Source organism: Oncorhynchus nerka, linkage group LG24 (genome assembly GCF_034236695.1).
Source record: "Oncorhynchus nerka isolate Pitt River linkage group LG24, Oner_Uvic_2.0, whole genome shotgun sequence".
Lineage (NCBI taxonomy): Eukaryota > Metazoa > Chordata > Actinopteri > Salmoniformes > Salmonidae > Oncorhynchus > Oncorhynchus nerka.
In genome coordinates this window covers 23,640,367-23,660,920 of record NC_088419.1, presented here as the reverse complement: position 1 = coordinate 23,660,920, position 20,554 = coordinate 23,640,367, and the positions used below count along the sequence as shown (strand labels likewise).

The following is a 20,554-nucleotide window of genomic DNA, read 5'->3' as shown; positions in this document are numbered from 1 at the left end:
GTCAAACCAATCCAGACAGAATTTGATAAGGGCTCCGCCGTGTAGCCTACCATTAGGAATGAAAATAGATTTTCATTTTAAGCAGTGAGTTTTATCTTCAAAATGGTTGTAATCCAATTCCATTTGATTTTCCTCTGGTATTTTTTAATGAATATATCTCTAACTCTGACAGAAACATAAGTATTCTTGAGGCGAGATGGGGATTATGTCTCAAGCAATACCTTAAAACCGGGCTGAGGAACTGATTAATAACCTTTTAACTGGTGTCAACATCTATTGTGAAACCTGCTCTGCTATCAAGGCTATTGTTTTTCTTGTTGCGCTCAATATTACATTTGTTATAGTACTCTTTATGGTATAATCTGTCTGTTGCATGTAAAACATTGAGTGGATTAATGTGTATTATTTGCCTATCAGATGATTTAATACTGCTGTTTTACAATCTAAAAAAGAAATCCAGAATAAAGGGTGACATATTTCTGACTGAGGCAAAGGCTCTACTTTCATCTTCTCTTTGTCCCATAATAAGGCTGCAGTGGTAAGCAAACATTGACAGAAAAACACACAGCTCCATCATATCAATGACTTGGTTATTATCACCATGGGGTCAAGTTCAGGTATACTCTGAGCCGATCCAAACAATCTAGTCTGTTCAGTTCATTTCGCTGATATTTTCCAGAATGTTTTCGAAGCTGACTTAAATACTGGAAAATGGTTTCTGTACCATCATTTTCCCACTACAATAGCATGGCTAAAGTGAGGGTGAAAGAGCTGTCAAACAGAGAGAAGGGATAGTAGCTGTGGGTGTTTAAGGGTTGAAGCCAGCGGCGTGGCCAGTGGGTGACAACGTGAGAGACAAGGACAGTTTGTCCCGCTCCTTTGGGACACATGTTCTGTAGACATCCGTCTCCTTCCAACCTGATAGCGAGAGGGAGAGATTTGGAGAGGCAAACCCCCCCCCATACACTGACAGAGATCTGGGTTTAAGCCCCAGAGACCACCTCCTTTCTGCTACGTACATCCAACTTTCTGTTCCTAGATGTGTTTTAGTGGATTTTAGACATGCTCTCTAAAGTGGTTTCGTCCATCCATGACGTTAGGGTTCACGCCGATTACAGATGACGTTTTACGAGCAAAGCAGATTAGTTTCAGGAATAAAGATAGCTACAGTATGGGACCACCAAACACTCCAGCACGTTCTTTCCAACTGAAATAGTCAGTTCGCTCTATTTGTAAAGGTTATCGCAACCTGTTCTCTGAGGGGGGGGGGGGGTAGTGTGGTAGTGATGGTAGTCTGTCTTAGGAGGTGGTCTGCGGAAGATTGTTCTTGCCCCAGGGTGGTGAGTTAGTGAAGTACAGAATAGTGGTCCCTCTAGTGACACAGATGTCAGTTTATTGTTGTTTTCTCCCTTGATAGAAACTAGGCCATTGAATTGACCCTGAGGAATAATGGCTTGAGTGCTGGCTGAAGATGGGCTTTTCCCAGGCATCCCATTGTATCAGTCTTTGTAAAGAACCTCCGTTTGATCTGAGGATGGATGAGATGGGAGTCGTCATATCTTACATTCCTTTCACTGCTGTTGGTTATCATTCAGCTGTTGATATAAAAGGACTACATTATTGTATGAATAAAGTACTAGGTTCAGCGAATGTATAGGGATATAATTATCCTTTGACATCATATTTGCCCTGCAGGTTGGAGTGCAGGGGTCAGGAGATAAAGGACTTGCATCAAGAAATGACGTACATTTTAGAAATTGTGCAATGGTCTCAGTCTACTGTAGGAAGGGCATTTCACTAAGTGCTAGGAGACCATAAAAGGAAGGATTATGCTTTACTTGGGTTTTTATGTGTTATGCATTAGAAAGAGGATTATGGCGTTTGTATATCTCAAAAGCAAAATAATACAATACATCAGAGGCAACATGATCAATGTAGAGATATTTAGATTTTTTCAACTTTTCTGATTGGTACATAGTTTTGTATTGGTTAACCTTTGACAGTATTTACATATGCCCCTATTTGTAAACAGTTTAGCAAATAACATGCTGTGTACTAGGATATCATATTATTTTCTTTGTTTTCTAATGAGTATCCAAACCCAATGCTTTACAGTAGTTAATGGCTTTGAAGTTTTTGGAAATATTAAAAGACAAGAGATAGTGAATTTATACTTTTAATATCTTCTGGGACCAGGGGGGTATGAAACATCATTAGAAATGATATTCTAAAGGCATTTACAAGAAAACCCTATTTAATCAGGACATTAGTGTGTGTAGAACCAGTGCACAAAGATAGTATACGGTAATGGAAATATGAATGTATTTAAATATGAGTAGGCTGTTGGTCTTTGTCTTTTTATGTTGTGGTATGGCTCAATCTGGAAGACGTCCTCATGAAAGGGTGAAGTGTATATATCATGTGTGATGGGAAAACCTATCCCTGTTTGAGTGGACCACCACCTGGTCAAGTGAAGTAATCATTATGGTCAAACATTATGAACAAACATTATGATCAAAGGAAGTATAGTTCTGCTGGAAGAGACTCACTTTTGCACTATGCCCTTTCAAGGGTTGTGTTTCCCGGTCAAAACGACAACAAACGTTCACCTTATTAATTGACATTTTTTTCTAACCTGTTACCTAGGAGCTACAGAGGAACCAGAGGTGATCCCAGACCCAGCCAAGCAGACAGACAGGGTGGTGAAGATTGCTGGAATCAGTGCTGGGGTGCTGGTTTTCATCCTACTGGTGCTGGTGGCCATCCTTCTGGTCAAGAAGAGGTGAGTGGAGCGTCGTAAATAGTGGACACTGTGTTACTGGCTCTATGCTAGCATAGCATACCTACACACCATGAGAACAACTCCATCCCATGCCATCAACATAACCATGACTCTCAGCAGAGGCTGGGCTGGACTATCAGACAGCCTTCACAATGAGGGGGGTGAGAGGAGGGAGGAGAGGGGTGGGTGAGAGGAGGGAGGAAAGGGGGGGTGAGAGGAGGGAGGAGAGGGGTGGGTGAGAGGAGGGAGGAGGGGGTGAGAGGAGGGGGAGAGGAGGGAGGAGGGGGGCGGGGTATGAGAGGAGGGAGGAAAGGGAGGGTGAGAGGAGGGAGGAGAGGGGGTGAGAGGAGGGAGGAGAGGGGTGGGTGAGGAGGGAGGAGGGAGGAGGGGGCGGGGTATGAGAGGAGGGAGGAAATGGGGGTGGGAGGAGAGGGGGAGACGAGACTACAGTATTGTATGTTATTGTTTATGCGGTGTCAAGACCATGTTATGACAAACTCTGGTAAAACAGCCTTACATATAGTCAGCTTTACCAGAGTTTGTCATAACATGGTTTGGTAGAGAGTTGGATTGAGTTTCAAGGGGAAGCAGGCAGAGTACTGGACATGACTTAGATGAGGATGACCCATAAGGCTTATCTCTCAGAGTAGCACAGTGAACTTTGGAGCATACAGATTTCCCCAGGTTTTCTTAAAATGTTCAGAGAATTTCATCTTTATATCTGAAGTGGCTGGTCTGAAAAGCTGTGTAACATACCCAGGATTATTTGGCTTTGCTGAGTTTTGGAGGTGATTTGAACTCACACAAGTGCATACCAGTGGTGAGCAATACTAATATACTTTTCTTTGCTGAGAAGTGGAACATTTCTTTGAAGTCTTTGAGGTGTCTTAATTTAATAGCTATTCCGATGTGTTTTACTGTGGTTTTTCACTGCAGCTTATTAAGATTTCAGCTTTTATGCTGTTTTTCCACAGCTTTTTGTTGAGGGTTGCATTCAGGATACATACTATAATAACAATATTGAGCTGTGCTCAGTTTGTGCTAGCCTCAAGTTTTATTCATTTTGTCACTCGCTTACCTTCTCATCCCACTCAGTAATGCTTGGAGCTGCTTCATTCAAGTCTCATTCAGAATTTTGTTTACTGCTTGGCAATTATAGTTTAGCTCTATGTATCTTTCCTGGCCTTTATTTTGTAGGATTTGACTGTGTTGACCATCTAAATGCATCAAAGTCAATAATTGTCTAACTAACAGCCCCCAGTAGAGAGTGTATTGAGCCTATATTAATTCCTGTGCTATCCATTATTAACTGTTAGTGGAAGTCCAAGCTCAACATACTTTTACTCTACTATACTTTTCTGTTAGTATTCATTCACATTTTCCTAATTGGACAAGTTATAGGGGAATGGACTGTATTTTGGAAGGTTATATATAATCCGAAACCTCTGATGTTGTCTAAATGCTACTTTTCTTTTTAGTCATGGAGGCTTTACTACGAAGAATTGGTCAGTCAGGTGTGTACACTCTCTCTCTCTCTCTCTCTCTCTCTCTCTCTCTCTCTCTCTCTCTCTCTCTCTCTCTCTTTCTCTCTTCTCTCTCTCTTTCTCTCTCTTTCTCTCTCTCTTTCTCTTTCTCTCTCTCTCTCTTTCTCTTTCTCTTTCTCTCTCTTTCTCTCTCTCTCTCTCTCTCGTTTTACTAACCTTGTAGGGACACACAATTGATTCCCATTCAAAATGCTATTTTCCCTAACCCTAACCTTCGCTCCAAAATATCAACTTAACCCTAAACCAAACTTAACTCCTAAACCTAACCTTTAACCCCTAACCCTAATTTCTAACCCTAATACTAATTATAACCCTAAACCCTAGCCTTTTTCCTTGTGGGGTCCGGCAACATGTCCCCAGTTGTTTATTGTTTTTTTTTATTGTTTTTTACTATTCTTGTGAGTACTTCTGGTCCCCACAAGTATAGTTAAACATGTCCACACACACACACACACACACACACACACACACACACACACACACTCAGTTGGGGTCATGCAGAGGAGGCAGGTTGTAGAGATCAGGGTGTTTGGGGCCTTGAGAGAGCAAATTGTGTCGCGCTGTAATTACTTTGTGAATCTCCTATCGATTTTGTTCAGTTTTTCAGATAAGGTTTTATAATGAACGCTGGCAAACTGAACTGTCTCCAGCACCTGTGATGAATACTTTGGAAAGAAATTGAGATTGTTTTAAAGGGAAAAAATAAATAACTTATCCTCAGTCGGAGCACATCTCTACATGCTGATCAGGTTTAGCAGGAAAGATGTGCGGAGAGGAGCCCTTACTCTGCGCACCTTTTCTCTCTTTGTATGACACATGGCACCATCGTGTGGCCATTTAGCAGAATGACAGTTTGAAATATCCCTATAGAACTATTACCAGGTACTGTAAGTAAGAATATACATCTTTGTTGTCTCACAAAGATTCTGACACCCACATACAATGCATGGGTCATTGATGAAAGCTTTTTCAACCAATGTATTTTCAGGTTAGATTTACACAAAAGTGATCTACACAGTATCTAATGATCCAGGTTAAACAAACACATCCCAATGAACTTGAATGACATTAGTGCCTATCATCTGTGGGGTTCAGGAGAAGTGAATTTGAATGAGACTGATGAATGAGAGGTGCTTATACACCTGTTCCTGATAGAGATATCTGTAACGTTGCGGTTCTGTTCAGTGTTGGACAGTCAAGCGGTGCCTGTGACTACTGATGAGTGAGGCTTTCAAATGAATCTTAATTGGCAGAGCAACCTCTGTGTCTCTGTAGATGTTCTGCCAATTAAGGAATCATTCCTAACGACCACTGCTCATTTACAGCCGTCTCCCTCCTAATTCCCTATTCCATCCCCCTTCCATACCCCGATCCATAACCTTTCAACTTCAGAGAAAGCTCATTCTGCCACAGGTCATTCCTTAGCTCCATTCTCTCCTTTCCCTTCCTTCATGCTTTCTTCCCTCCATTTTCTTCACTGGGTATTGTTGATTTAGTGGAGCTGGTACAGGCTTCCTTTGTGAAGATAAAAGGAAAAGGTCAGGTTATAAAGTGAGTCTTTTCTCTCTTGTCGTGAGTGACAGATGTGTGGGTTGAGTAATAATAACAAAGTTACTTTTCGTCGATGTTCTTCTGGATCAAATCTAAAGGAGTGGCTTTTGAATTATAGTTAAGTATTCTACAGTAAGTCTGGCAGATTCAAACCCCTTTTTTCAGTTTTACAAACAATTGGTTTGTGTTGGTTTGGTGTTGGTGTACTATTGTAGTTGCATAGTAGTTCATGTTTGTAATAGAATCTATTCCCTGTGGTTTAGAATATTTTTCAGAGAGGTGGGAGGGGGTTCATTTCATTGAATGCTTTTCATATCAGACATTGGCGTTAATTACAGTGCCTGCTTTTGAGTTTTTGGATGGCTTCCTGGTTTGTAATTTCAGCCTGAAAAAGGACTGGTGTTTGGAGCGATGGGGCACATTGGGTGCTAATGAGCCATAAACTCCTAATCCCATTGGAATGGATTAAAAGTACTGATAGTAATTGAATTCTGAAATATGACTAATGTCCCTATGTCCCCAAAGTAAAGAGAAAGCTTGTGAAAATCAATAAAAAAGGGAGATATAGATTTGTTTTGGAACTAGTTAGCGTAACGTGTTGTGGGTGTCTTGAGTGTAGTTAATGTTGTTGGTGCTATAGACACCCAGATGTAGTAATCAACTAGACATCCTCTATCGGTTTATTCTAGAGATAATTAGAGGTCTATTTCTCTCTTTCACACACACTGACCCTGTGTGTCTGAATCTCTCTTCCTCTTGTTAGTTGCACCAAGTTTATTTTCTTCCAAAATCAGGTGACCAGTAGAGTAGAACTCAATGATGCACAAAGCAATGCAAGTCAATGAAGTGGATATTGGGATCTCGTAGTTGCTTTGCACGGAAACAATGGAGGTTGAGGCCAAAACATACACGCAGTGGCAACATTTGTATGCTTCTTTTATTTTTATTTTACTTGCACATTATCTTCAATTACACTTTTATTTTCATCTTCATTTAGGAAAGTTGTGAGTTCATATCGGATGATTACATTACAAACACTAGTTACTGAGGAGATCAATACTTATGTGCAAGACACAACTCATTTTGATCTAATACAATAATGAATCTGTGGTTCCCTTATTGAACAGAACCTATAAAAGATACTGCATCTTTAAAATGGTGGTCCATGACATTGCTTGTTTTCCAGGTAGCAAGAAGCTTGTTCTTTAGTTTGGCGCAATTTGTTTTGCAGCTGTGTTTCTCCACAATGCTTATCAATACTTTTCTTTTCATATGTAACACCGTTGCCTTTGTGAGTCCAATCTTCAAACTGTCTGACTGTCCATGTGAATGAGACAGTATTTAATGCATGGCATTAATGATTCTGCCCAATTCCAAATTCAACCAGAACAAAAAGATGAACTATTTGCATATTTGTAATGAAAATAATTTTCTCAATTTGAATTAATGCATGTAAAAATTTAATTCTAACATTAGGAAGTTAATTGATAGAGATTTAATTTTGTTGTCACCTTTTTCTGCTTTTGTTGATCCGACTGATTCACACTTTGCATTCACCAATATCTCTTCATCCTGCTGTCTCTGATTTGCGTGCCAGGAGGAGCTACTATTCTTACTCATATTACCTGTAAGTAAACAGACAAACAACAACAGAACAGAAACAAACAAACCCAAAATGCAATGAGTGCACTTGTCCTTGGTTAGCTATGTAGTGTTTTAAAGATGCAGTATCCTTTTTTCAAGTGAAAACCCATATCGCTCAAAACCAATTGCCATTGCCATTGACCAGCTCAAACATGCTTCGAAACGCTCTCCAAACCAAAGTCATGATGACCAAAAGCGGTGTTATTTGAAAAAAGAATGCTGCACTTTGTGTCCTCTGTTCAATCTGAGTGCATGTGGTTGTATGTATGTCAGTAACTCATGTATTTCATTACTCTGCTTCATCTCCTGGACCTCCTTTGTCCATTGAAAGGATACGGGGTAAACTGTGTGCCTCTACACGTGCACACTGTTTGTGTTGTATGTCTTTTATATTTCATAAGCCCTTTCCAATTGGTTGCTCTGAATGTTGGTTGCAGAAGGTTTCCTCTTTGGTTTGGTGTAGGATCACCTTCTGCTGTGATGCTGCTGTAGACAGTAGACAGTCATCTCCACACTGTGGTGCTTTCCACTTGCTAAGGGCTGAAAAATAAAACCTCCCCAATCTGTTGTCCTGACAAGTCTGCCGATGCTCTCACATGCTCTCCCATTCGACATGCTTGCCATTTCACCCTCGCCTCTGTGAGTGTTTTTTTATGCTACACAGGCCTCGCATTTACCTCCCCACTCCTCTCATTTTTGTATTTCTCACAATCATGTTTCATTTCATACCTAGAAGTGACACTCAACCTCAAGTGAAGTCAAGTGAATGAGTCTTTTCAAAATTTCAGAGATTATTCCCCCAGATTGAGGGTACTTTTTTTCTCTCTCTCTCTCTCTCTCCCATGAAAATGAAAGACTTTATCAGCTGCACAGTGAACATCTTATGCTGGCTTCGGATAGTCCCTTCATGCAATGTTAGGATATCAAATTTCTTAGCCCCCCCGGGGGACATTTAGCCAATTATATCCTGTTAAATTGGAATAATTGAACAGCTGAAAGTTATCAATAATTAACCTTAAAATGGTCAATCTGTTTTTCCCAACGGGAAAGAGAGGTTTGCCACTATGAAAGGTCATTAAAAGGTACAACATGGGAACTGGATCATTTTCTCACGGCTCTTGGTAAAATTGACCCTGCTGTGCATACCTATTTTGGACCCACTTCAAATGCATGATGGGCAGAAATTAGTATATTCTGCCTATAATTGTCATTTTACTAGAACTGTATGAAATGATACAATTTGACATCTTTCTCCTGCTGTCCACCCATCTGTCTCTTCTCTAGTACAAAGAGACCTCCTTTCAATTTCACTAGAGCGGCTCTTTAGTAACCTCATCTCAATGCTTTCATCTAACTGCGAACTGCAATCAGAGGATAATTTGTACTGTAGCACCTTTCTTCAGGGCGCACGCAAAGTGGAACTAGGAATAGAATAGAGTGGGTATGTGTTTTCATCGCAGTGCTCCTTTTTACAATACAAATGTAGAGAAACCGGCACAATCGTAATTGCCCTTGAAATAAAAGCCTCCCAGTCTTGCAGGTGTTCAATCAGCTTTTCTCAACCAGGGGCCAATGAGGGAGTGTGCACACAATCAGTTAAATCGGTCAAACCATTTGGTATATCAATCTTGTTAATCTATAAACCCTATCTACTCCTGTCCAGAGGAAATGATAATGAGACAATCAACCAGACAGTGAGTCCCCAGATTTCAGAATGTCTTGTCAGAACCCAGATTGGAGATGAGATACGGCAACCTCTCACCTTAGCATGAAGCATATGCCTTTCCCCTTCGAAGCAGAAGTTACTCCTGCATGATTTCGATGCTTGAAATTGGACCCTTTTAGCTTTCCCCTATATTTCTGCTACAGTATGTACCGAATGATACTTGACCCTAAGAATACAGTATTTGTGGGGTTTGCACATATTATTGGATGAAAACACAATTTTAAAAAGGCCAAATGTGGAAGCCAAACCAATGATCTGTTGTCACGGAGATAAGATTTTCTCTTTAATTGATTTCCCTTTAGTCTTTCCTGCTGTGTGTAAATAATCAACAACAAGGTATTTTGTGATATTTAAACCTGCTTGTTTGATCCTTCAGGAAACTGGCCAAGAAGCGCAAAGATGCCATTGGGAATACTCGTCAGGAAATGACCCACATGGTGAATGCCATGGACCGCAGTTATGCTGATCAGAGCACGCTCCACACTGAGGATCCCATGGCCGTCACATTCATGGACTCCCACAACTTCAGCAACAGATGTAAGTATAATAGTCCCTCCACAGATCCCTGGGGAACACCTCCCTCCACAGACACTTGATACATGTGAGAAAGCCTCCTGACAGTGAGAACAGAGGAGGCTGGTGGGAGGAGCTAGAGGATGACGGGCTCATTGTAATGGCTGGAATGGAGTCAATGGAACAGTACCAAACACATGGACACGTGTTTGACTCTGTTCCATTGATTCCATTACAATGAGCCTGTCCCCTTATAGCTCCTCCCACCAGCCTTCTGACAGTTCGATAACCCCTCTGCCTTACAATGGAAAAGGCCTTAGCACAGAGAAGTGTCCTATAAGACAGGCTCTGAAGAGAGGCGTTGAGTTGTACCTTACATGTTTTTACTTTAAAATGCATAAAAGGAAATACCCAACATATGAATAAATGCCATTAATGATTTGAACCGTTGTCCCAGGATATTTGCTAGAATGACTTCTATTCCTATGCTCTGTTCATCTTGACCCTGGTATTTTATCATTCTGTAGTGTGCTGCAGCTTACTCAAGCCTTCTGGAATGTTCCTCATAAGATTTTTTTCCCTACAGTGCCTAATGATCCACTTGTGCCAACGGCAGTGCTAGGTGAGGCCCTGGTGCTATGTCATCTGCCCTGCCATGGCTTGTGTTCCTCATGCATATGTTGTTGTCACAGTCCTGTAGCCGCCCATTGTAAACCTGTAGCTGATCCATTGTAAACTATTGTCTCTGTGTTAAGTCTGAGTAGTCAGTCACATACAATTCATGGTATCATTGAGAATGTATCACTGTCAGAATGACTGGCCTCCATATTCACTTATCCAGTAAGGGGGATAAAATAGGAATTGTTTCCAGATTGTAGATTTCCCCTGGCTGCCAGTATAAAGCACTTGGCCCTCAGCCATGGTAGAGTGGAGACGTGGCAGTCCTCCAGTGAACAGATGAGCAACACTTCAGGGTTTAGGACCCACCCATGAGCCATTGAATTGAAGCTAAACCCCATTCAGAGACTCACACTTCTGAATGCATTACAACTGTCTACAAGCTCCAAATCCAGCTCAGGGCATTGGTTTAGAGATGAAAAGGGAAAACAAATTCAAACTCAAGTGAAGATTGCTATATGACAGATACATTCACCTGAGCCCCAACCTGAAGATTAACCTCCTACATAACACTGTTATAGAATGAAACCAGTCATCCTGTTATTGTGTGTAAGTCCTTAGCGTCAAGACAGACTTTGTGAGCTGGTGCCATTTTACCACACCCTCAGCCTCTCTGGGACTTGTCTCTGTCTGTGGAGAGTCAAAAAACACATCTGACAGTTTCTATGTAATGGAGTTCCTATGTAATGGAGTTCCTTCCTGATGCCATGAGTGTTCACTCGTGGCATCAGGAAGGAGAGTGTTAGACACGGTGACACTAGATACGGTGTAGTCCACACTGACAGAACAAGCAAGCAACCGCTGAGGGTCTTTACTGCTTACTGAAAACCTGAGTTTGATGGGGAATTAAAATTCCCCCTCAGGCCAGTGTGCTTGCTGTGAAAATGTCTTATTTTAGCTCTGTGTTGACGCTGGGCTTGGTAATAGGAAGTGAAGGGTGCAGTTCAAGCCGTGACTCAATCTATCATGTTAGGGCAGAATTAACAATTACACATTTGCTAATGAGTAAAAATGTCAGCTTAGATAGTCTCTACACTAGAGTGCAGCAGTTCTCTCACAAGTTTAGTGTCACTCCTCCTAGATCCTGCCCACTGCAGAAGTGTCTGTCTGTCTCGCCATAGCTCTCTAGAAAGCCATTTGCAAATGTGTAAGAAAGTCAATGTTGTGTGTTGGTCATGTAGTATAGTCGAATCTGTCGTCGTTGTTTGGTGATCACCTCCACCACCCTCACGTTCCAGACATGTCACGGCATTATATATATATATATATATACACACACACACACACACACACACACACACACACACACACACACACACACACACACACACACACAGACACAGACACACACACACAGTTGAAGTCGGAAGTTTACATACACCTTACCCAAATACATTTAAACTTAAGTTTTTCACAATTCCTGACATTTAATCCTAGTAAATATTCCCTGACTTAGGTCAGTTCGGATCACCACTTTATTTTAAGAATGTGAAATGTCAGAATAATATTAGAGAATGATTTATTTCAGGTTTTATTTCTTTCATCAAAATCCCAGTGGTTCAGAAGTTTACATTCACTCAATTAGTATTTGGTAGCATTGCCTTTAAATTGTTTAACTTGGGTCAAATGTGTCGGGTAGCCTTCCACAAGCTTCCCACAATAAGTTGGGTTTGTAGGCCTCCTTGCTCGCACACACTTTTTCAGTTCTGCCCACAAATGTTCTATGGGATTGAGATCAGGGCTTTGTGATGGCCACTCAAATACATTGACTTTGTTGTCCTTAAGTAATTTTGCCACAGCTTTGGAAGCATGCTTGGGGTCATTGTCCGTTTGGAAGACCCATTTGCGACCAAGCTTTAACTTCCTGACTGATGTCTTGAGATGTTGCTTTAATATATCCACATCGTTTTCCAGCCTCATGATGCCATCTATTTTGTGAAGTGCACCAGTCCCTCCTGCAGCAAAACACACCCACAACATGATACTGCCACCCCTGTGCTTCACGGTTGGGATGGTGTCTTCAGCTTGCAAGCCTCCCCCTTTTTTCTCCAAACATAACAATGGTCATTATGGCCAAATAGTTATATTTTTGTTTCATCAGACCAGAGGACATTTCTCCAGAAAGTACGATCTTTGTCCCCATGAGCAGTTGCAAACCGTAGTCTGGCTTTTTTATGGCGGTTTTGGAGCAGTGGCTTCATCCTTACTGAGCGGCCTTTCAGGTTATGTCGATATTGGGACTTGTTTTACTGTGGATATAGCTACTTTTGTACCTGTTTCCTCCAGCATCTTCATAAGGTCCCATGCTGTTGTTCTGGGATTGATTTGCACTTTTCGCACTAAAGTATGTTCATATCTAGGAGACAGAACGCATCTCCTTCCTGAGCAGTATGATGTCTCCGCGGTCCCACGTTGTTTATACTTGCATACTATTGTTTGTACAGATGAACGTGGTACCTTCAGGCATTTGGAAATTGCTCCCAAGGATGTACCAGACTTGTGGTCTACAAACTTTTTTTCTGAGGTCTTGGCTGATTTCTTTAGATTTTCCCGTGATGTCAAGCAAAGAGGCACTGAGTTTGAAGGTAGGCCTTGAAATACATCCACAGGTACACCTCCAATTGACTCAAATGATGTCAATTAGCCTATCAGAAGCTTCTAAAGCCATGACATAATTTTCTGGAATTTTCTGGAAAGTTGTTTAAAGGCACAATCAACTTAGTGTATGTTAACTTACGACCCACTGGAATTGTGATACAATTCCGACTTCAACTTCCGACTTCAACTGTATATATATATGTGTGTGTGTGTGTGTGTGTGTGTGTGTGTGTGCGCATATATTTATTTGTATTATATATGTACTACAAACCCTGTGTGCTAACTGTTGACCTAGCTAAAAGCTCTTGTTTTTTTCTTTTCTTGCTGTCCTAATTGTAAAGTGCCAATTACCGGTAAGTGCATGTGACCAGTGTGTGTGGAAAGTGTCCCAAAGTGCTCAATGAAATGAAAAGAAATTGATTGCCAGAGAACATATACTGGATGATTTATCCATTAGATGGATGTGTCTGTAATAGTAGCTAACTTCCCCTCCACTGACAGGCCCTTAAACTGTGACTTAACATTCCCCTAAACTTACATCTGGGGGGTGGTAGTAGCTCAGGAGCTAGCCAAGCAAGAAGGATGTACAGCTCATGGCTCAGTAGGTCATGTGATTGATTGCCGCTAGATCATGCTGGGATTTAGAGGGGTGTAGATTCTTCCTGAGGAGAACCTGGGACTCAACAGCCAACCAGCTCACTTTCTCACACGCACAACCACACACACTCGCGCCACTCTCACACAGACACACACACGCACTCATCTCCTGTCTCCCGGGCAGGCTGTTAAATGGCTGTGTGTCTGAGGGGTTGACATGGTTCAGATAAGACATTAAAGGGCACATATGGTGCCTGTCAGGCCTGAGAGTGTCCTACCCTCACACTGCTTCTCAGTGAAGCCCCTGTGTCTGTCCATCTGTTTGTCTGCTGGGAAAGGCAGGCACACCACTCCTCGACTATATCAACCTCCGTCTTGCCCACTCACCAAGCTGACTCGACACGTCAGTGACTGCCAGGTGCCATGTGGCTTACATCCCTCACAGCTTAGCTGTTTCACTGGGGAGTTGCTTTAGATACATAGTGTACTGGCAGGAGCCATGTTATTTGCCAGAAAGAAAATGCTATGTTCATTGCCATTTTTGCAAGAAAACCATGTTGTTTTGTAAGAGAAGCACACCCAATGTGGTTATAATGAGGGATTCGTCATGATTTCCACACAGGTCAGATATGTGCTCTGTGAGTGTTTGTGATGTTGAATGATAATGGTCCTTCACAAGCCTGTGTATTCCTCACCAACGTGTGATTTCCCTGGACAGATGAGAACCACACTGCAGCTGCTGCAGAGTCCAGTCGGCTGCTGGACGTCCCTCGGTACCACTGTGAGGGGACAGAGTCGCCCTACCAGACCGGTCAGCTGCACCCAGCCATCAGGGTGGCTGACCTGCTCCAACACATAAACCTGATGAAGACCTCCGACAGCTACGGCTTCAAGGAGGAATATGAGGTCAGACCCCCACGACTCTAGTCTACAGTATACCCATTACATAACACAAGGCCTTAAGACTCTAGTCTACAGTATACCCATTACATAACACAAGGCCTTAAGACTCTAGTCTACAGTATACCCATTACATAACACAAGGCCTTAAGACTCTAGTCTATACTTATAACATAGCATATTCACGGTGGTCCTAAATGGCAGAGTAGCTTTTAAAATTAAGTGACAGACCCTTAGGGCCACCATACAGTTTAGCTAAATGTATGTGGTCCTCAGCCCTCAAGATAGTCTTCCTCATAGTCTCGCTATTCAAACCGTCAACACACCTTTAACATACAATTCTAATCTGGTTCAAATGAAACATACAACTCCATTTTTGGGAGGTTCTTAAAAAATACAATATTCCTTCAGTGAAGAACAAGCTAAAATGTTATAGGGATTGTGTCACATCCTGTCGTGGTTCTGCACCGCTCGCTGTGTAGACTGGATGGGCGACCACAGCCCTGCACAGAGAGAGTTTCCTGTCAGCGGGTGGTTTGCCAGTGAGACGCTCTACACTACTTGCAGAGGTTTAGAGATGTTCAGTTTCTTGCTCTGCAGCCTTTGAAAGATCAAAGGCTTAGTTTAGAGTGTTGTGAAAAAAGTTACAGGCAAAGACTTCTATGGCTCAGCTCTGATAGTCATCTCCCCAGAGATTACTTCACAATTATTATGTTCATTCTAGTGGAATTGTGTCTGTTTAAATGTGACGTCCTGTTGTAGTATTAGATAATGATCACATTGGTGAAGACCAAATGTAGAGGTTTTGAGCATCAAACCCCACACTGCATTTACTCTCCAGCCCTTTGTACTTCAATGGACAGTAGAATAATTCATTTAACTTTTTTTATTGGCCACATTGTTGCCAGGAATTTTGTCGCATTTGCCACCTTGTGTGTCTATTGTTTTCTGAGACCCAACAGGCCAGACATCGAAGCTTTGAAGTGATGGTTCTTCGACAGACATACAATAGAAAAGTCCATAGAAAACTGCCTTTTGATTATATTGCAGTGCCTTACCCACCGTCTAGACAGTAGTGTTGTACATACTTGCTAAATGTGTTTTCTTATCAGCCTCACTCACTTTGTTCCATTCTGTTTGGTATGCAGAGTTTTTTTGAAGGCCAGTCCGCTTCCTGGGACGTGGCAAAGAAAGACACTAACAGAACCAAGAACCGCTATGGAAACATCATTGCATGTAAGTCTTGTATTTAACTTCTAATAACGTTGCTAGGTGTTAATGCCTTCTTTTGGCTAGTGTCCTTTTAGGAATGAGCTTATTAAAATGGAAAACCATCAAATTGATATGTTATCATATCCTTGCCTGACTCTTCCTAATCTCAGAAAATTGGACTTGCTGTCAGTGAAATAAAACTATCCAGCCTATTAACCCATGTTGTTTTACAGACGATCATTCTAGAGTGATCCTGCAACCAATGGAAGACGACCCTTCCTCTGACTACATCAACGCCAACTACATTGACGTAAGTGGCGCAGCCTCCTCCATTGGCGAACGTGTGCGACACGACCGTCCTTCTCTCGTATGTGAGGCCTTCTCTATGCATGTCTTTGTCAACAATATGAATACAGCTTTTATTTCCCTCCTTCAGTCAAAGTGCTTGTACTCACTGACATTGTTGTGCTTTCTTTCACTCTTGCCTATGATTTGGGCTGTAGATATGGCTGTACAGGGATGTAAGTATCACTGTAGGGGACCTCACCACACCTCATGTTTCCCACTCTCCCTCCTCGTTCACCTCTGGTTACTTCTAACAACATCTGCACGGAAACGCATGAGATGTTCTCCCGTCTCCCACCCCCCTCTCTTTTTTGATTTGATCCTACCATTCTGTTGTTCATCAGCTTCTCTCATTTCACATGTCCTCATGCCCGACGTGTACATCCCTGAACCGTGTGCTACTGTTCTCTATAGGAATGGTTGTTATATTTACAAGATGGTGGTCGCCTGTGTTTTTCTTTTGTTTCCTCCCCTACTGTGCCTGCACCCAGCCAGATCAAATCTGATAGGGATCGTTTGGAGTGTTAGGACCTATTGACTCTATAAAGGAACTTAGTACATAAGCAGCCAATTACAATAATGTAGAATTCCTACGAAGTAATCAATAATGGAACATTCTTGGCAATTAAAGTACACCGGAGTTGAGCTTCACAAAGCAATACATGTCAATTTAATGGACAGATAGTCAAGGCACAAGAAGGAAATGTGCTCTCATTGAAAGTTTCTATTAGTGAATGAATGGATACATGAGAACAGCTCTGTGCATAATAGCACATAAAGCCATTGACTTTCATGAAGATAGATCTCATGCAGTCCAAGCTGGGGTTGAGGCACGGTGTGGTATGTAGTAGTCTGCTGTTGTTGCTACACTATATAAAAGTCTTACCCAATGATATTAACATATTGTGATTGTTGCACTTTTCAGGGGTATCAGAGGCCAAGTCATTACATTGCAACTCAAGGTAAGAATAAGTACCCCTCCCACCTCTAAAGAATGATTTGATTCTCATATAGTTATCAGATTGTATTGTATTTAGTTCACATATTGCATTTATTTGTATTGATTGATTGATGGATATGTGTTGTCCTCTCCAGGGCCTGTCCATGAGACAGTCTATGATTTCTGGAGGATGGTCTGGCAAGAGCAGTCTGCCTGTATCGTCATGGTCACCAACCTCGTGGAAGTTGGACGGGTAGGTGATAGTGTCATATTACTGTCAGATCCAAAAGCACAGGAGGCCAATGTACTATAGGCCCTTGATCAGTATATTAATCTTACATACTGTATACCTGGGCATATATTGTGTGTATTGATGTGTGTGTAGTATTTAAAGACGTCTTTTGTTTTAAATGAATTAAATACTCATGTTCTTGTAGGTGAAGTGTTACAAGTACTGGCCCGATGATGCTGAGGTCTATGGTGATTTCAAAGTGACGTTTGTGGAGGTGGAGCCCCTTGCTGAATATGTGGTCAGAACGTTCACCTTGGAGAGGGTGAGTCATTCCTTTATCCACTCCTCACGCCTATGTTCAACAGTTTGATCTATAACCGTTAAAGGGGCAATCTGGGATTGGTACATCCACCACTTTGTTGTTGTATGATTGACCCTTAAAATCAGAATTCAGACTGAACCCAGACCAGTTGTGAACTAATAACCTGTATGTTCTCTGTCATCAGAGAGGCTTTAATGAGCTGCGCGAGGTGAAGCAGTTTCATTTCACCGGCTGGCCTGACCACGGAGTGCCCTACCACGCCACGGGCCTCCTCTCCTTCATCCGCCGGGTCAAGATTTCCAACCCCCCCAGCGCTGGGCCCATCGTGGTGCACTGCAGGTAAGCCCCTAACACGTCACTTCCTCTAAGCTCTCAGACAGATATTCTGAGAAAACAGGTGCTTCCGATTAACTTTTATTTGATCTCTCACATGTGAAGTGTGCACCCGGACTAGCTAGCATGCTTCAATATTATCAACCACAGCTAGCCTACTGTAGATACAATTTCACCGTGCCCCTTGGCAGGATGTGGTTGTTGTGGATGTTGTTGAACAATGCACACGCTTGTCAATTTAGTCGTGTGCACAGATCAAGTTTCATGTTTTATTAGTCGTATGTACAGGATACACATGGTATACATCGTCCAATGAAGTGCTTACTAGCAGGTTCCTTCTGGAGAATGCAACAACAATAAGAAATAATACAAGATAAGAATAGGAACATAAAGTAAATGGCTCAGTAGAATAGAATAAGCATCAGTATAATACAGGGAGACACAATTTATAGTCCAATATTTACATGTGTATTGGGGTGGGGGGGGATTGTGGATTGAGCGTCATTGTTGTGTGTACTGTACAATGGTTAGATATGTAGGCTGTTGAAGTGTAGTGCTGTGCAGCCATGCTCACCTTCCGGTCCTCTCGCTGCCCTCTCTCCCTGGTCAGCGCCGGAGCCGGACGCACAGGCTGTTACATCGTCATCGATATCATGCTGGACATGGCGGAGAGGGAGGGCGTGGTGGACATCTACAACTGTGTGAAGGCTCTGCGCTCCAGACGCATCAACATGGTACAGACTGAGGTGACTACTAGACCCACTGCCACACACCTCACCAATTAACATTAACACCATTCACCATTACTGTCCGTCTGTGCATTTCATGCTACTGTATGTATGGACTGTCTGGAGATGCAGTGCCTTCCCCTTGCTGAGTGTGTGTCTGTGGTCCGGCCACAGGAGCAGTACATCTTCATCCATGACGCCATCCTAGAAGCCTGTCTGTGTGGCGAGACGGCCATCCCTGCCTGCGAGTACAAAGCAGCTTACTACGACATGATCAGGATAGACTCACAGAGCAACTCCTCACACCTCAAAGATGAATTCCAGGTACTGGAGGCCTTCCATATTTATTGGGGCATAAAGTTCTGTTTAACTCCTCAGGCTTTCATGTCTCGTACAACAATAAAAAACGGCAATAAAGACAGGGAAATAGATCATGGCTACATCCCAAATGACACCCTATTCCCTGTAGAGTCGACTACCAGGGTTCTGGTCAAAAGTAGTACACTCTAAAGGGAATAGGGTGCCATTTGGGACATATCTCATGTCTCCTAACAAACAATGTTCCCTGACTTGTGGTTTCATGTTATTTGTGTTGTTTTCAGACACTGAACTCGGTGACCCCTCAGCCCCAGCCAGAGGACTGCAGCATCGCCCTGCTCCCCAGGAACCACGAGAAGAACCGCTTCATGGACATGCTGCCTCCAGACCGCTGTCTGCCCTTCCTCATCACTATCGACGGGGAGAGCAGTAACTACATCAACGCTGCCCTCATGGATGTAAGTGTCCTCGCCCCTCATGCACGCATAAACATAGTATATAAATGCATATACACATGCATGTACAGTTGATGTCGGAAGTTTACATACCTTAGCCCAATACATTTAAACTCAGAGTTTTTCACAATTCCTGCCATTTAATCTAATCCTTGTAATTAGTCCCTATTTTAGGTCAGTTAGTATCACCACTTTATTTTAAGAATGTGAAATGTCAGACTTGTCAACTTTTATTTCTTTCATCACATTCCCAGTGGGTCAGAAGTTTACATACACTCAATTAGTATTTGGTAGCATTGCCTTTAAATTGTTTAACTTGGGTCAAATGTTTTGGGTAGCCTTCCACAAGCTTCCCACAATAAGTTGGGTGAATTTTGGCCCATTCCTCCTGATAGAGCTGGTATAACTGAGCCAAGTTTGTAGGCCTCCTTGCTCGCACATGCTTTTTCAGTTCTGCCTAAACTTTTTTCTGTGGGATTGAGGTCAGGGCTTTGTGATGGCCACTCCAATACCTTGACTTTGTTGTCCTTAAGCCATTTTGCCACAACTTTGGAAGCATGCTTGGGGTCATTGTCCATTTGGAAGACCCATTTGCGACCAAGCTTTAACTTCCTGACTGATGTCTTGAGATGTTGCTTCAATATATCCACATAATTTTCCCTCCTCGTGATGCCATCTATTTTGTGAAGTGCACCAGTCCTTCCTGCAGCAAGGCACCCCCACAACATGATGCTGCCCCCCCCGTGCTTTACGGTTGGGATGGTGTTCTTCGGCTTGCAGGCTCCCCCCTTTTTCCTCCAAACATAACGATTGTCATTATGGCCAAACAGTTCTATTTTTGTTTCATCAGACCAGAGGACATTTCTCCAGAAAGTACGATCTTTGTCCCCATGTGCAGTTGCAAACCGTAGTCTGGCTTTTTTTATGGTGGTTTTGGAGTAGTGGCTTCATCCTTACTGAGCGGCCTTTCAGGTTATGTTGATTTAGGACTCGTTTTACTGTGGATATAGCTACTTTTGTACCGTTTTCCTCCAGTATCTTCACAAGGTCCTTTGCTGCTGTTCTGGGATTTATTTGTACTTTTCACACCAAAGTACGTTCATCTCTAAGACAGAACGCGTCTCCTTCCTGAGCGG

General features: G+C 42.4%; 1 protein-coding gene across 9 annotated transcripts in view; it reads left to right on the top strand.

Annotated features, from left to right (window-relative positions):
• Positions 1-20,554, top strand: part of LOC115107700 (receptor-type tyrosine-protein phosphatase kappa) — a 164,249-nt gene that overhangs the window by 138,270 nt on the left and 5,425 nt on the right. The window contains exons 14-29 of one of the 9 annotated variants that reach the window (XM_065008729.1): positions 2,647-2,782; positions 4,261-4,296; positions 7,475-7,504; positions 9,624-9,784; positions 10,347-10,382; positions 14,352-14,539; positions 15,682-15,769; positions 15,979-16,055; positions 16,249-16,266; positions 17,016-17,052; positions 17,186-17,283; positions 17,474-17,584; positions 17,769-17,923; positions 18,528-18,663; positions 18,820-18,969; positions 19,248-19,421. In XM_065008729.1, the coding sequence (XP_064864801.1) occupies positions 2,647-2,782; positions 4,261-4,296; positions 7,475-7,504; positions 9,624-9,784; positions 10,347-10,382; positions 14,352-14,539; positions 15,682-15,769; positions 15,979-16,055; positions 16,249-16,266; positions 17,016-17,052; positions 17,186-17,283; positions 17,474-17,584; positions 17,769-17,923; positions 18,528-18,663; positions 18,820-18,969; positions 19,248-19,421 (1,631 nt within the window). Of the gene's footprint in view, positions 1-2,646; positions 2,783-4,260; positions 4,297-7,474; positions 7,505-9,623; positions 9,785-10,346; positions 10,383-14,351; positions 14,540-15,681; positions 15,770-15,978; positions 16,056-16,248; positions 16,267-17,015; positions 17,053-17,185; positions 17,284-17,467; positions 17,585-17,768; positions 17,924-18,527; positions 18,664-18,819; positions 18,970-19,247; positions 19,422-20,554 lie in introns of all 9 variants that reach the window. The other 8 variants (XM_065008728.1, XM_065008731.1, XM_065008732.1 and 5 more) reach the window with 8 other exon arrangements.